At 38.6% G+C, this 17457-nt stretch overlaps 1 protein-coding gene across 3 annotated transcripts in view; it reads left to right on the top strand.

Moving 5' to 3' along the window:
• The window catches only part of lamb2 (laminin, beta 2 (laminin S)), a 53299-nt gene that overhangs the window by 21078 nt on the left and 14764 nt on the right, over positions 1 to 17457 (top strand). For all 3 annotated transcript variants that reach the window (XM_028023971.1, XM_028023953.1, XM_028023963.1), the window contains exons 5-21: positions 140 to 213; positions 301 to 489; positions 1943 to 2006; positions 4064 to 4266; positions 4386 to 4506; positions 4617 to 4805; positions 6052 to 6231; positions 6417 to 6529; positions 8148 to 8227; positions 10258 to 10393; positions 10475 to 10633; positions 12456 to 12583; positions 12722 to 12854; positions 12936 to 13128; positions 14076 to 14219; positions 15287 to 15518; positions 16337 to 16506. In XM_028023971.1, coding sequence (XP_027879772.1) covers positions 140 to 213; positions 301 to 489; positions 1943 to 2006; positions 4064 to 4266; positions 4386 to 4506; positions 4617 to 4805; positions 6052 to 6231; positions 6417 to 6529; positions 8148 to 8227; positions 10258 to 10393; positions 10475 to 10633; positions 12456 to 12583; positions 12722 to 12854; positions 12936 to 13128; positions 14076 to 14219; positions 15287 to 15518; positions 16337 to 16506 — 2508 coding nt within the window. The remainder of the gene's footprint in view (positions 1 to 139; positions 214 to 300; positions 490 to 1942; positions 2007 to 4063; positions 4267 to 4385; positions 4507 to 4616; positions 4806 to 6051; positions 6232 to 6416; positions 6530 to 8147; positions 8228 to 10257; positions 10394 to 10474; positions 10634 to 12455; positions 12584 to 12721; positions 12855 to 12935; positions 13129 to 14075; positions 14220 to 15286; positions 15519 to 16336; positions 16507 to 17457) is intronic.

The raw sequence follows: 17457 nt of genomic DNA, 5'->3' as shown, positions 1-17457 counted from the left end.
AGTTTCTCACTTCATCAGTGAGAAACGTCTCATGCAGATGTAAAGCAGTGTGATTTCCATTGTAATTTTCATTTCTAACCACTTGAGTGGAAGAAATGTTTTGGGTATATTTGTCTTACTAATGTTTTCTTTCTCTCAGGAAAGTCAAATGTTTTTATTGAGCTGGATCTTGAGGCAGAGTTTCATTTTACTCATCTGATTATGACATTTAAGGTAAGATCAAGGTACTTCACTCACTTTCCTGAAACAAATTAGTGCTAGAATATAAAAAACAGAGCATTGCATTTTTTTTTCTTGCAGACTTTCCGCCCTGCTGCCATGCTTATTGAGCGATCAGCAGATTTTGGTCGAACCTGGCAGATCTATCGCTACTTTGCTCATGACTGTGCTGTTTTTTTCCCTGGAGTCTCTACGGGTCCTTTGCAAAACATCAACGATGTGATCTGTGAATCCCGTTACTCTGACCTGGAGCCATCGACAGAGGGCGAGGTAAGGCATCTGTTTTTCACTGGTGCTTATAAAAACATGTTTACATGTTGAAGCCCTGCGCGGCCTCTAGTGGGTTGTCCTAGGAATGTAAATAAGCTACATTCAGATGTGAATATTACCATTATATTCCAGATGTAGACGTAGACTACATGTTGTGGTCATTGGTTGACAACAGCAAATCGTAGGGCATTTTATCCATTGGATTGCAGTGAATGAGAAGGCTGGAAATGCGGCTGTTTATGATAGTGGCAGCCATTTTGGATTTGGATCTTTATTGGTGGAAAAAAAAAATCCCAAATCCCAGATGTTCAAAATTTAGTATTTTGAACATCTGGACCTTTCTATTAATTTCCTTTGGCTTTTGAGTTTAAATCAACCAAAGGTACTATTATTTTTGGTTGCTGTGGTTATTAAGCAATTCGTTTTGGTCTGCTTCTGCAGTTGTAAAAGGCTAATAAAATGGACAATGGTTAACTTGTTGAAATTAAGACATAAATGCATCTATAAGTAAAAGGAAAAACTTGAAAACATCATTTAAAAAACTGTGTAGCTTATATTATTTTATCCTATGGTACTTTTTCTATTTGCAAAGCATATTTCAGCAACAAGGCACTTGTAGGCAAAGTGCTTTACACCATCAAGCATGTTTATTAATGCTCCAATAATGAATCAAAAGCAGCTCTAAACATGTGGGGTTCTATCCTTGATTCAAAGATACTAAGTGTTTCAGCCTTTATGCAGTCTTCTGGAAGTTTGTTCCAGAATTGTGGTGTATAGAAGCTGAATGCTGATTCTGTTTGATTTATGTTCCTAAATGTATAATTAGTTGGAACTAAACTTTAAAAAAAATTGTTTGAAAGTCAATTAAATGATAAAACATGGGGTAAAGTTCTCCTGTCTCATTTAATTGGTGCATTTTAAGTGTGTGTCATGTCACTGATAAATTTCTGTTTTTATTTTTCAGTTTTGGTCCTCCATACAATTGTTTGTCAATTACATTACCGCGTTCTTAAAACACAACTTGAAGGAAACACTTACTGTCTTGATGATAAATTAGGAAGTCACTTTTATGTCCCCTGTCTCTTTGCTTACCTCAGCACAAAGCCTTATGTTCTTCTGTTTATGGTATTGAACTTATACTTAGAAAGTAGGGTCCAAATAACTGCTGTTTTTAAAAAGTTGTACATTTTATTTTCCTTACTTTTTGGGCCATTAAGTTTTGGAGAGTGCAACATGCCAGATTAAACTCTGTTTGTGTGGAGAAGACATAAAAAAAAGTTCAGTTTTTAAATGAGCCCTACGCGTATCAAAGCATAACCAGCATCTCTTGTGCTCAGATCAAATGTACCATTTAAGCCTTTCTGGGTCTGTGAATATTTGGGCTCATGGTGCGTAGCGTAAATTAGCTCTACCAGTCATTTGTGGGGGGATAATCTGTGTTTTCCTGACCTAGGTCATCTACAGAGTCTTGGATCCAGCTATCAAGATTGAGGACCCATACAGCCCCAACATTCAGAGTAGGTCCTAGTTCTTGCTTATATTATGGGATAAAGTAAAATAGTTGTGTTTGAGAATTTATGTGATACATATTGGAATTGAATAAGTTACTTTAAATCAAACATTTCAAACCATTGTAGATTATCAATGTTTGGGGTTGTTAAACATTTAGAGGAATAAAATGTGTTGATTACTTAAAACTGCAATAATTAACTCTTGTAAAAAAATATATGTTTTTACATATTTGTTAAACGATCTCCATGTCCTCATAATGTGACAGATAATCTGTGAAAAGATATTGTTCCTAAGTTGCTATTGCTGTCTGAAGAAATGTACCACTCCCAACCAAAACAACCAAAGAGCTAGGAGGAGGAGGAGAGCAAGGGCAGAAAATGGCTCACAAATTTGCTTGTGATTAAGAGTCCTGGCTCTGATTGGTTGTTTTTAGTTCGCACAGAGAGATGGCAGAGGAGCTCACTTTTTTATTTTATTTTTTTCACCGATTATCTGTCTGATACTAGCCTGTCACGACATAGTGATGTGTCAGTATATATGTAAAAAAAATGTTTAAATAAAAGTCAGCTTTATTGACCTCATTAAACTTGTAACAGAACGGAGGAAAACCAAAGAGAGTTTTGCCTTTTCCTTTCTGTGTTTCCATTTGTCACCATAAGTCAAACTCCAGCCAACACATATAGCTGCTGTCATCTGGCTGTGACACATTACAGACAGACAGCCAGTCAGTCTCTCCGGGCTGTGAAACATGTTTCTGCTGTGTCGAAGACATGGTGCGATGGGAAAAGCAGCTGTTTCTCTCCCACACAGCCCTCGTGTTTAAACTGGCAGGACTTAAGAGCTTCTTCCCAGAAACCCCTGCTTTGTTTCCAGCACAGCAGCCGAGCCTGTCATCCTCTGTTGTGAAATAATTCATTGGAAGTGGCATGCAGGAAGTCCTCTAACCCCCTCACCTCAAATGAATCCATATTTATGGGCATGTGGTACAATTAGTCAGTGTCATGTTGAGGTCTTTTAGGACAGGATTCCTGTTTGTTTCGTTTGCTACTCAGTGGTGGTTGTTGTGTATTTTGTCTCTATGCTGCTGTAACTGCGAAATAATTTCCCTGCTGGGATGAATAAAGTAATTCTATTCTATTCTATTCTATTCTATTCTATTTGTCAAGTTTGCTTGATGATTACATTGACTTATTGACTGAAGTTTTATTATTATTGAAATTGAAGAACTGTGTCAAAAAGGGATGACAAAAGCTTTTTGTTTCATCCAAGACACATTGGGGGAACAGGATCTTTGTCCTGAACATTGAGAGTCATCCTAGAGCAATCTTTTAATCACATTTTTAAGGCTTGGAAACTCAGTAGTTTAGAAGCGCATTAAAAACGAACTACATTTTATAAGGGGTGCACCAATTGCAGTTTTCTGGCCAATCTTTAAAAAGCCTGACCTGCCAGTTTTTTTTCTGAAAGGGCACTAAATATAGCTACAAAGTTTATAAGCCCTCAAAGGTTTCTGTGGGCCTGGGATCAGTATCTTGTGACGGTCACTTCAAAACATTGACTTTGTTGCCTTAAGCCACATATAATTTAAGAAACCCCGTTTCTTTACAGCTTTAAATTCCTAGTTGATGTTTTAAGACTTTGCCTCTCAGAGTTTGCATGGTGTCCTTTGGCTTGCAAGATTCCCCTGTTTGTCGACACAATATATCTTCAAAAATCCAGCTTCTTTTGTTTATTGCAAACTGTAATCAGGCATCAAATATACATTCATCTTTTGGTCTTACCGTGGGACAGTACAATCCTTTCCCTCAAACATTGAAAGAGCATAAATATGATATCCTTGATATTTCTGGCTTACCCTCTCCAAAAGCACGAAGAGCAGATTGTTGCATAAGTGAGCTAAACTCAGGATTCCATTGCTGTCTCTGTAAAGGTTTCCATCTTTCCAGAAATTACTCTGCAACAGAACAGCATGGCATGGCACTAGGAGTTTTGGTGTGACTCTAGTCTTAATGTTGTCTCATGATAGATGTTTCTGACTCTCTAAATCCATTATTTCCTTCAGACCAACTGAAGATCACCAACTTAAGACTGAACTTCACCAAACTTCACACACTTGGAGACACCCTGGTGGACAACAGAGCTGAAATTAGGGAGAAATACTACTACGCCATATACGAACTTGTTGTACGTGGAAACTGCTTTTGCTATGGCCACGCCTCTGAGTGTGCACCCATTGAAGGCATCAGGGACGACATAGAAGGAATGGTAGGTGCTGAGGATTTACATCTAAAACATTTCAAGCATTTTACGACTGACTGGCTTTTTTTTCTCCTTTCATATTGATTGAATTTACTTTTACTCGGGTCCGTCTCAACTCTTTCAAGGTTCATGGCAGATGTGTGTGTAACCATAACACAAAAGGTTTGAACTGTGAGCAATGCGGTGACTTCTACAATGACCAGCCTTGGAGGCCAGCTGAAGGCCGCAACACACACGCTTGCAAGAGTTAGTCTTTACAGTAGATATAAATGATAGTGTCTGCCATACTAAAATCTTGGGAACATTTCTTGAGCTATGGCTTGTTTTTGTCTGAATAAATATGTCTTCACATTCAGAGTGTGATTGCAGTGACCATTCAGATAAGTGTCACTTTGACATGGCGGTTTATTTGGCCACGGGAAACACGAGTGGAGGGGTGTGTGATGACTGCCAGCACAACACAATGGGCAGAAATTGTGAGATCTGCAAACCATTCTTCTACAAAGATCCCACAAGGCACATAAGAGACTCCCGTGTCTGCATAGGTGAGTGTGTGGATGGTAAATACTTTGTAACGGGTCTATAAAAAGATATTGTTGAATATGAATATCATCCATGTTGTCTGTTGAAGTTTGAAACGACTGGATCCGATTTCAACCAATCGCTAACATTTGGTTATGATGTATGTAATGCTAGATATGCTATGAAGCTTCCTAGAAATTGTTAGAAACATCCCCAACTGCGAAAAGAGAAGTACTGAGCCAAATGACATCTTTGCCAGCAATAAAATGTCTTAAACATTCCTCTTGCTCCAACGTTGAGTGCTTAATATTTGTAAGCATGGCCAACACAGACTGAATGGCTTCTTTCACTTCTTTGCCAAACAACAACAATAGGCAGGCTACAATTCTAAAACAGCATAGAAACTTGTCGTCATTGTTCACAACTCAACTTGGTCCAGTTGAGATTTTACTGGAGACATCAAGATCAATGGGAGGAATTCCAAATTGAGAACTGAAAGGAGATGAGAATCGAGCAGGAATGCGTTGGAAGGCAACGGCCAGGTTTCTGTAAAACAGGATTTCATAATTAGTTTAAAACAGGTTAGATGATTGCAGCAGTTTTGGTTAGCATGCCTAGCATTACTAAAACTTAACTCTGAGATTGCTAGTCTCTAAATCCAACATGTTCCATGCCAGATGAATATTGAAAGCCCAAAGTAGACCACTTTTCTCTGTTCGGTCTGGAAGGATGACATGTTAATAAATCTGGATGTATACTTTAAAAAGGCAGGCAGAGAGATGTTAGAGTAGGGGATATGATTATGATCAATGGATGAGTTGGTTTGAACTTCCCTCTTCTCTCGCTGCTCTTTGGTCCTGCTCTGCCTTCATGACGCCTCCTTTCCAACTCCTCTGAGATTCTGGATGGTAGTTCAGGTTTTGAGCTTTTGAGATGCTAATCAGTTTTAAAAACACCTTGTTACCATGGCTACACTTCTTAACAACTGTCCAAAAGTGAAGAAGAAAGAATAGAAATAATTCCCGCTGCACAGCATTTAAAACCAGAGGGAATAATTGTCCAAACATCCAACACATAAACCAAAAAAATTATGAACAATACTCTACAGAAAGAACGAAACAGAACTAACATATCAGAGCAACTCCAAAATACTACCACCAGTGGCAAACGCACTAGGTGCACGTAAGAAATAGAATAGATCTTTCGGTTTTCTCAAACTGCAGTTTTGACTGACAAATAATAATAACCAGGACACATTTGCCCTTCCAGCTTGTGATTGTGACCCAGATGGCTCAGAGAATGGAGGATTGTGTGACAGCCACACTGACCCGTCGCTCGGCATGGTGGGAGGCCAGTGCCGTTGCAAGCCTAACGTAGAAGGGCCACGCTGCGACAAGTGCAAGACCAGCTTCTTTGGCCTGAGTGCCAACAACCCTGTGGGGTGCCAACGTGAGTGCAGTCTTAGTTTTCTTATTTGATTGTCTTTGTAGTTGCAGAAATTTTTGCTTTTTGATTGTAGTGTCTGTAACGGTAAAATATACAGACTGTGTTTGCAAGTAATGTAAAAAATGATCTTAACTAGTCATGTATCTATGACTTTTTCTCCTCCCCCATATATTTTCTTCAACGTCCAGCTTGTCGATGTGACTCCAGAGGAACCGTGTTGGGCAGCTCCATGTGTGACCCATTCAGTGGAGACTGCATCTGCAAGCGACTTGTCATTGGACGCTTCTGTGACCAGTGTCTAGTAAGATAAAACAAAAAAATATTTTAGGCCTTGGATTTTGATGTCATTAGTCATCAATAATATAAGTTATGTGTCTTTTGATAAATGCTTCTGTTTCTTTATGTGTAGGTCTATTCATCTTAGAAAAATAATTCCTCTCTTACCTTTATTTTTAATACTTCTTTGAAGTTAGGTAGACTGAAAAGTCGCAAACTACAGAAGCACGTTCAGCTGAGTTTGGTTGGTGCTGAATGAAGTGTGAAAATGTACATATAGTCAAGGGATGTGAATTATTTTTTTAAAGGCACTGTAAATGAGCCCCTGCTAAAAAGCTTCCTTTGGTGCTTTTAGTCATGTTCAAACCACAATTTGCAGTGTGAAAAAAGGTGCTCTGGTCAGATGAAATCAAAATCAAAATCCTGTATCATCCTCATCATGCTGCTGAGATGCTTTTATTACCAATCAGCAGTACATTTACCCCAAAGCATCACCTATCTACCCAAAGCGCCTTCTTGAACCTGCAGTGTCCAGCTGAGTTTTTGTCTCAAAGAGTAATTCTCAAACTACTTGTCAGCTCAGCACTCCTAACAGTGTTGTAAATTAGTTTATGTAAAAGCATTGTTTTGGGGATTTCCTGAAGGTGGAACATCAGAAAGAGCAGGAGTTTCTTAAAGCGACAGAAACCAATTTTAAAGAATAAAATTTCTTTTAAGCCATGTTTGATTTATGCAGCATTTTAATAACAACTGAAGGCGACATAGTTATCTGATTGTGTTATAAAACGACACTATATGTGTGGAAAATTCAGAATGCCACCCATTTAAAATGTCCCCATGCAGTGCAGGCTCTCTCTCCATTTGCAGGCTTTACATGTGCTTTATGAGTTTTATTTTTTATATAAAATTTAAAAACTTTTCTTTCTACTTCATGAAATTCCAGAAAAATATGTTGACATTTATGCTTTTTAAAAGGAGAAAATGTGAAAAAGCTTATGGGTTGTGAACATGTTTTCAAGACACTGTAACAATCATGTAGACATTTTTGTGTGCCTAGCAACCCAAGCTGTTAAACAGTGACGAGCCTCCTGTTATAATTCAACCCCTTGTCCTGAACCTACTCAGCCAAGAATAGCATGGGCAGGAATCCGAGCTCCTGCCTGGCTCACGGGTCTAAATTTAGCCAAGGGATTTAAGATTTGGTGTGAGTTACACTGGCCTTAAAATGGTCAGGCCTGGATGTGTTCCGGGTGTGTGGATCTGGTTGATAAGCCTGATTTATGATCTTTTCTTACAGATCTGAACTGAGCATGAAATAATGATGATGAAATAATCATCTTTGTTATGATTATTTCATCATCTTGTAGAACTCACATCATTTGGCAAAGTACAATAAAAATATGGTGACCATTTGCATATTGTGAAGTGTTCTTGTTTTCTAAGAAAAAAGAGAAACTTTAACAATGTTCTAGAAAAGAGAAGTAGACTTCCTGTGAAGTCTACTATATGTAGCTACATCAAACTCCTGTTGTTGCTTGTTTGTCTTAAAGTCTCACTGCAGGAAACGTATTGCAGCTGTTCAACTCTTTCTTCTTTTTGTGTCTGTCAATCATTGCCTTCTCTCTATCACCATATAACTCTAGTCCGAACACTGGGGGCTGAGCCACGACCTGAACGGATGTAGAGGTTGCGAATGTGATATTGGAGGGGCACTCGACAACCAGTGAGTAGCGCCATGAATTAATTCAGAAGTCAATTTACTCTTTGACTATTCCATTCAGGTTCTGAACATTTTCCATATATGTGTTTTATTTCCAACATACAGTAATTAAACTCGATTTCTCTCTATAAATTGACTTTTGTTTACATTTACTGGAATTATTCTGCAGCATGGGGTGCACCAATAAATCTGCCCCAATTTTCCTAATTTTAGGAAATCGGCAATCAGCCGATACTTGAATGTGAAACCGATTTTATTCACCAATCTCATCTATTTCCACAAAGGTCTGTAAATCAGCCACTGTCCCATTTTGCTCTGTCGTGAGAGAGGTTTGCCTGGCAGATCTGGCCACCAGGTCACGTCACACATGTTGTTAACTGGCGTGTGCCTGGTTAACAACAGTGAGGAAAGCTTCATGGAAAAACAGCAAAACCTTTCATTATATATTTGAACTGTCATATTTCTTGCTGCCAAACACAATATGTAAATCTTGATACCTATCTGATGTTTGTCTCTTTTTAAATGTCAACATAGTTTATATATAATGTATGTTAACTTGTAACCGTCCCATTTCAACGAATCTTATAAAATATCTGTTAAAATTATGAGTCGTGTATATGGTTTAAACAATTTTGCACCCACTCTCCTGATGTTATTCCATGTAAATTAAATGATTTAGTGAGCTTAGTCTTTTGCTCCTTATACACCTTTTGTTTTTTATAGGTTTTTGCTTAAGGTAGGTCTAAATATCCTCTTTAAACACTTCATCTATAATCAGGAGTTAATGGCCTGTAAACTCAGACCTTATCAGAGTTTTTTTTAAAAAGAACTCCACAATGTGTTTCTCATTAGGTAATTTCTTCATCATTACATATCAATTAGAGTTGCTGTGTAAAGGGTTTAGCCACAGCTTTGACACAGATAACAATAAGAGTTCTCAGTGAAGAAGTCTTGATCACTTTGATCTGTACTTTTCACAACGCAGCCAAAACTTCCCACAGCTCCAACAGTTTCTGTTCAGCTCTTTTTCTTTTTATCATCTGCCCATCTATTAGAAGGAATTATGACAAGATTACATGATCTTAGAGTTTCCCACTAAACAATAAGAGATGAGCTGCCAACCCATGCAATCAATCACAATGTTATTGAAAAGTATTGAACTTTATCACTGAGTGAAATACATTTATAGATTAATTACACACAGAGATGGATGTTTGAAACACATTATTTCTGTTATCTATGAGGACCTTCAGCTTATAAAAACAGGACATTTAAAATAAACCTGAGTGAAGTTGGCCCCCCCACCTTCTTCAAATTAGACAAAATTGGTGTCAATCAACTCGGCTACATTTGTGCTGGTTTGTGCAGCAAAAATTTTCGTTTGTGCCGCTATCATTTTAAAGATATAAAGAAATGTTTTTAGAGGTCATCAAAGGTCAACCAGCCCCCCACCTTCTTCAAATCAGACGAAATGGGTGTCAATCAACTCGGCTACGTTTGTGCTGGTTTGTGCAGGTTTGTGCAGCAAAGATTTTCATTTGTGCTGCTATCATTTTAAAGATATTAAGAAATGTTTTAGAGGTCATCAAAGGTCAACCAGCCCTCTTAATATCTTTAAAATGATAGCTGCACAAATGAAAATCTTTGCTGCACAATCCAGCACAAATGTAGCCGAGTTGATTGACACCAATTTTGTCTAATTTGAAGAAGGTGGGGGGGCCAACTTCACTCAGGTTTAAAATAAGAATATTACACCACACCATTAAAAAAATATTTCTAATACAGAAAAACTGACTTAATGAAAAGTATGTTTAATATCTGCTTAAATTTTTCCATTTTAAAAAAATACTTTTTATTTGATAAACCGGTTTCATCGGAATGCATATTCTATTTTTTTTAATATGACTGTATATAATATTTAGCAACATGTTCATCCATTAATTCCTAACCTCCTTCAGATGTTAGTGTTAGCCACGTAAGGGTTTCTAGAGCAACATTAGTCCTAAATACCACTGTGTATGCACTCTTTTTAGATGCTCCATTGATAGTGGTCAGTGTCGCTGCCGCAGTCACATAACGGGACGCGATTGCACGAAGGTGGAGTCTGGATATTTTTTTATGGCTCTGGATCATTTCATTTATGAGGCTGAGTTTGCTCAAATGGGGCAGGTGAGTTTTACAGCATTTTCAACACAAACCTTTTTAACTTTGATATATTTGATCTGTTTGTTTCTGGGTGCATGTTCTCAGGGTTGCACCTTAGAGACCAGGGAACATCAGCCCGGTCGCCCCGCTCAGTGGACAGATATCGGCTTCGCTCAGGTCCCTCAAGGCGGCACTTTGGAGTTTCTGATAAATAACATACCTTACTCTATGGAATATGATTTAGTCATCCGCTACGAATCCCAGGTGTGTATTATGACTCATGTTAATCTGAGGTCTTTTTTTGGTTGTGTACTCCTCAGCTATGAATGAGACGTTGAATGGAATCTAGACTGACTATAATACTGTATCAAATTAAAATAACTTTTAAACATGGAAATTTATTTTAAGAATTTTTTTTTCAAATTCTACTGATGTGCTATCCAATCTATATGTTGGTAAGAACCCAATTAATCCATATATGGTAAACAAATACATTCATAAATTTTGAGTACAGTGTTATTACACAGGTAATAAGTATTTTTGTTATTTTTATGGCAATGCACTGCATTCCTCATTTCATAACAAATGTCAGTTTCAAGACTAGAGACTAAAGAGACTAAATCATCTTCAAATTAGTGTGGGCACTACACTGCTTCCTGATCATCAATTATTCTCTTGAAGAATTTTGAATAAATATGAGTTACAATAACATATAGTTTCCCTCTAGGATCAATAAAGTATTTTGTAATTGAATAGGTTTCTAATTGGACTCCACCCAGGTGATTCACTGGGCTATTACAGTAGTTGTGTTTGTTCCTCTAAAATCAACTGAGTTTTCTGTTCAGATTGCTTCGAGACCATTTTCTTGCCACAAAGTTGCAAATGATGGAGAATTCTTATTCAAAATGTCTTTGCACATTTCTCCTTCAGTCATATGAAGTCTACTTATACCATATATTGAAAACAGCCACACACCATAATGGAACCATCTTCAGACTTCAATGTTATTGCAGCGTTTTTGAGATGATGTGCAGTATCATTCATTCTCTCTGCAGCACGCTGTAAATAAGATTAGCTGTACTTTTTCTTCACCAGTGGATTCTTGCACTGAAGGTTTGTGTAAAGGGTTTTTCTCTGGACAAACTGGACCTGCTGATTCTAGGTCATTTCAACCTCTCTGATAGTAGCTCACGACCTTTGGACAATTGTTCTGATTATTCTGTTGACTTCTGTGTCAAAAATCTGTGATGGGCTCCTGGTTGTAGCTGGTTTAGTCAGTGATGCTAACTTGGTTGTTTTGAAGTTTCAAAATATCTTTATTGCAGTCAACATGTATTTCCACAATAATACAACCCAATTAGGGGTTGTATTAGTTGTATTAGCAAAACACATAGAGAATGTTGTTTTGTTTAACTTATCATAAGATGCTTCGTGCCTGATACCTTACTTATGAGAAACCTTTTTACAGGTCATTAATTTGGACTAAACCAACCAGGGGTCCACTGATTGCAGTTTTCAGAACGATCACCAATCTTTAAAAAGCCTGATTATGATTTTGGCCGATACTGATGTTTTTGTCTGAAAAGTTGCTAAGTTGGTAACAGCGGTGTGACTATTATCAACAGCAGACATGCAGACATATCTTGTCAGTCAGCCCTCTGTGAAATGGAGCAAAATGGGCCGGTGGATGATTTTAAGGTGGACTGGATCGGTGGACAAGATCAGTTTCACATTGCCAATCTCCCAAAACTATGGAATTTATAGATGTATCCCCTAAGTCCAACCCTTTATGCTGCCTTCTTGTCTTCATGTGTTCAAAGATTTTTCCCTGTATCATTTCCCTAACAAATAACCAATTTTTTTGGCTTCTTTAGTTTTGATTTCTTTGTATGCGTGGACTACTTGGGTTGCTTCCGACATCTGTTGTGAATTTCCTTTTAATTGCTCTGTTATAAATATTTTTAACAAGAAACACATTGGCGTGTTTGACACTTATTTTCCCTGCTGTACATACGTCTTAGTTAGGTTGTTTTTAGTTTATTTGCCTGAGAACCATTTTAAGAAATGTATACCCTCTGAACTCTAGATGCCCCGGGACTGGGAGGAGGTGCAGATAACCGTGATCCGTCCAGGTTCCATTCCCACCAGCAGCCCTTGTGGGAACACCATCCCAGATGACGACAGACTCACCATCCCTCTGCCAGCCGGAGCCAGGTGTGCAACTCATGCAAACAAGCAATCTCACACACACAGATTTCTTTTCACAGTTGTATATTCTCATCCAAGCACCAACACATGTGAGCTTCTCTTTCAGTGTTGATGGAAACTGAGTGCTATCTCTGTCTTCCCAAGGTTTGTGGTTCTTCCTCAGCCAGTGTGTTTGGAGAGAGGTGTGACATACTCCCTCCGCTTGGAGTTCACACGTTATCAAGATGCTAACAGTATCCTCAATGGAGCAGACTACGCTGTCATCCTCATAGACTCTGTGAGATTAAATTGCGTCTTTAGATCTGTAGTTCTAGTCTCTGGTGATATCCTCTGACTGTAATGGCCGTCTCCGCTCCAGATTGTGCTGATGCCGCGTCACTCCTCCATGGAGATGTTCAACACTGGGGATCTTGCCTCAAACGTCAGGAAGCAGACCTTTGAGCGGTACCGGTGCCACGAAGGAGCAAGGAGTGTGATCCGCCCACAGATCAGTGATACCTGTGCTAAACTCATCAGCAGCATGTCAGCCGTTATTAATGATGGAGCCCTGGGTGAGGAAATATACATATATAAAACATACTTGCCAGAAGTAGTTATCCATATATTCCCACGCAAGATAACTATGTCATGAAGGTAAATTTTAAAAGGCAATGGATTTTAAGTGGGATTACAAAAGGGAAATAAATAAAGTGCAATGCACGAAATGTAACAGTGGGGAATGTAATAGTAGGACTCATCTTATAAGGTGCTGTTAGAATAGAACTATATTTTTGTGCCGTTTTCCATTTGATTAGTTTGCTAACCTCTTGCTAACCTCTAAAAATAACAGAAAAGGCCTGACTATACAGGGGAAACTGACCCATATAAACATGACAAGTTTTGTTTCCTGAGGAAGATTCATTAAGAGGAGCTTATTAGAACTAAAAGTCTACAGAAGTTTTACATTCAGTTAAATTCTGTTAAAAGTAAATCATTTTGAAACAGGACAGATGTAAAAGGCTGAAGATGGAGTTATTTTTCATGTTTTTTGTATTATAATTTTTCATGTTCTTCATTTGTTTATGCAAGTTCCTTTTGCTTCAGTAGTGAATCACTGCATGCAAAATAATGCTTTGATAAATGTTGTTTTCATCTGCAAAAGTAAAATAGTTCCAGGTTATTCCTGTTTCCCTCTCTCTCAGAAGTAGAATGTCAGACATTGCTGAGTAACAGAAGAGGTAGGCTGGAGGGGAGAGAGAGGGACATTTTTTCAAGAAACAAGAGATCAGCACCTTAAAGAAACAATTGAAACAAAGAAGATAACGTTCAAACTGTAGAGACGAGGTCCAAAAAGTACAGAAACCTGTGCGATAATTGCACAGTAAAAACATTAATGGTGTGTGATTAACCCGTTAACTTTGGCAGCCCTAATATACTCATATAGAAATATATATATATTTCAACTTCGGCAAGTATGTATATCTTGTTTTTGCTCATGCTCATGTTTTCGCTCCACCAGCTTGCAACTGTGACCCTCAGGGGTCCATCAGCTCCCTTTGTGATCCCCGTGGGGGCCAGTGTCGCTGCAGGTCCAACATCATTGGTCGGCGCTGTGACAAGTGTGCACCAGGAACCTACGGCTTCGGACCCTCAGGCTGCATACGTGAGGAGCTCACATGAAGACACACAGTACCTTCTTCCTTAATTCCTCTACAGGGCTTTTGATTAACTTTAAGATTAAGAGTGTAGTGGATTTTTCTCAAAGTTAGAAAACAATATCCATGCTTTGGATATCCTTGGTTCAATAAATCTGTGATTTTGTCGATCAGACTTCACAATTCTGGTCTTTATGGAAGAGTGTCGGTTAAAAGAAAGTCATACAAAGTCCTGTTAGAGAGAACCAGAGCGTCACCTGGGCATGAAAATTATTGTTCAGATGTTTTCCTTCTGTTTTGACCCAGCTTGAGATATATATATTTTTTACCCCTCCAGGGGGTCTTTTGTGGGCTCTAGTGTCCCTTATATGAAAGTAGGCTGACAGGAAAGGGGGAAGACATGCGGCAAATATTGTCGGGTCCGGGAGTCTTACCCGCGACGGCCGCGTCAAGGACATAAGGCCTTCAAACATGGGTCGCGCTATCCCCTACGCCACCACGGCACGCCCAGCTTGAGATATTTTGCAAGGAAGAATTAGCAGAAATATTTTATTTTAGTTGTAGATATTACAAAGCTGGTCTAGACATTCCCAAAAAGGTTTACAGCTGTAATCAAAGCAAAAATAGTAGAAGTAGCAATAATGAGTCACTGGTTGGGGGCAAATCCAAATGCACTGCACACTTTTCAGGCTTTAATCTCAAAAATTATATAATTTTCATTCTATATCATAACTGTGCTAGACTGTGTTACACCTTTCAGGTAAGATCCAATAAAATATGTAGTAGTTTATGGTTGAAACGTGGTGAAATGTGAAAAGTTGAATGGGTATAAATTCGTTTTCAAGGCAATGTAATATGTGAAATCTTTGCATAGGATTTAATGTTAGATTCAATGTTACACACCTTTAGGAAGTTGAAAGGCTTATGGTTGGTGCCCTCTACTGTTTCTAAGTAAATATTTCTAAAAGAAAATATTTACTTAAGAGGAAGAGGAAAGGCTCTTCCCTGCCTTTCCTCCTTTAACCCCACCCAATCTACTGCTCCTTGCCCCACATCCTGTGCTTTGTCTCGGCAGCATGCGAGTGCAGCTTAGACGGGTCGGTGACTCGACTCTGTGACAAGTACACCGGGCAGTGCCAGTGCCGTCCCGGAGCGTTTGGTCAGAGATGCGACGGGTGTCAGGCGGGTCATTGGGGCTTTCCCAGCTGCCGACCCTGCCACTGTAACGGACATGCCAACCACTGTGACCAGAGAAGCGGAGTCTGCATCAACTGCAGGGATAACACCAGCGGGGACAGTTGTGACAGGTGGCTTTCCAGAATACATTTGGTTAAAACTTTATTGGAATGAGTTAAATGAGACATTGAATTATGCAATGCAGTAAGATATTATGTACACCACTTACAGAGCAAGAGATCATTTTGAACTAACTTCAGTTGTGACTAAACTCCTTTCTCATTTTCTTTCAATGAGTTTCTTGCGTCTCCTGTAATCAGGTCAGAGGAATTATTTTTTCACTTAAAAAAACAAAATGTTTATTTGAAATTTTTATTTATGTGAACAGTTCCTAAATGCTGCCAGAATAATCCAGATATAATGTCTTTAGCATTTTGTTTTGTTTCCTTATGAGCTAAATGATATTTGTTTAACTCACTATGAATATAACTGTAGGTTTCTGTGTGTTTATTTAGGTTTCAGTGTTCAGTGGAGTCTCTGTGTTGTCCTGTCCACCCCTTGATTAGTTACACCTGTTCCTTGTTTCCCCTGATTGTCTCCCTGTGTATTTAAATCCATCTGTGTTCGTTGTTCTTTGTTGGGTCCTCGTCTATGCTACTGTCTTGTCTAGTTGTCTTGTCAGCATTTCATGTCGTACCAATTGCTACCAGTATTGAGCCATTAGCCTTCCGCTCATCTTTGCTGCCTGGATTATTGTACTTTATCATTAAATCATGATTTTCTTCTCTTCAACCTGGGTCCACTGCGTCTGCCTCGCCACCATTTACCGCAAAACATTACAATAACTTTGATCTCGACGGTAGTTTTAGGAAACTTACATCCTATGATCCATGATTTTTTTCTTTACTTTACATTAAAAGTTATATTAAATTTATTTGTATTCCTGTAGGTGTGCCAATGGTTATTATGGGAACCCAGTTTTGGGTATATCATCTGGTGGTCAGTGTCGTCCGTGCCCATGTCCAGATGGACCCCACAGTGGACGCCACTTTGCCACATCTTGTTACCAGGACAACCGCAATCGACAAATTATCTGCAACTGTAACCAAGGTTACACAGGTAAGCATCAAATAAGTAAAAGTTACAATGATGAAAGTGTGGACAGATGGAAATTAAATGGATGTAATTAATTTAATGCAATGAAACAGGATTTTATGTACATATGTGTGTACATGTATGTATCTATGCATTATATGTTACATATCTGGATCGATCTATCTACTGATTAATATAAATATACAGGGGTGCCTGAAGCTGTACAGCAGTACGCACTGTGCGTACCCTGAGGTTTTCCTCAGAGAAAATAAATATGATAGTTATTTTGCTTTTTATTATTTTCCCCATTTGCTATGGGTCCGCTGACGAGACACCCCATCGATTCTCCATTGACACACTGTGACATCTTCCGCGCTCTTCCTCAGCGTCACGCTAGACTGGGAGAGTTAAACAGTTAAATCTTGTCAAAATGTCACAAAGAGTAGAAATGAAGCAAACTTTGTCGCTTCACATCCTTCTCTGGAAGTCTCAGATAAACCACCCGAGTCAGCATCCTGCTCCTCACACGCGTAGCATTTGCTTTCCTGTCTTTATTATTTAGTATAATTTATTTTTTTTAAATTACAAAATGCTATGTGGGCATATAAGTTTGTGGGTGTGCATGACAGTTGAGCCAAGTGTGGATCAGATCTGCGGCTTCCGTGCCATGCACTTTGCGTTCATGTGTCCTACCTGTGTGGTTTAGGTTAGTGGGGTTCATGCGTGTTTTGGATGTGGCTGTGTTTGTGTGGATCAGGTGCAATGATAGTTTTGTGCGTACCCTCCAAAAATATCCTGTAGGCACCCCTGTAAATATAGATCGATATAGATATAGATTGATATAGATACATTTGTGTTGTCAAAATGTTTGCTTTTTTTGTCCCAAATGAATCTTTCAGCTCATCATATTTTTCTTTTCTCTCAGACAGAGTTAACTTAAGTAAATAAAAAAAATTGTTTTTGATTATTTCACAC

Source organism: Xiphophorus couchianus, chromosome 1 (genome assembly GCF_001444195.1).
Source record: "Xiphophorus couchianus chromosome 1, X_couchianus-1.0, whole genome shotgun sequence".
NCBI lineage: Eukaryota > Metazoa > Chordata > Actinopteri > Cyprinodontiformes > Poeciliidae > Xiphophorus > Xiphophorus couchianus.
The sequence above is the reverse complement of the archived record's forward strand: the minus strand, read 5'-3'. Positions and strand labels throughout refer to the sequence as shown.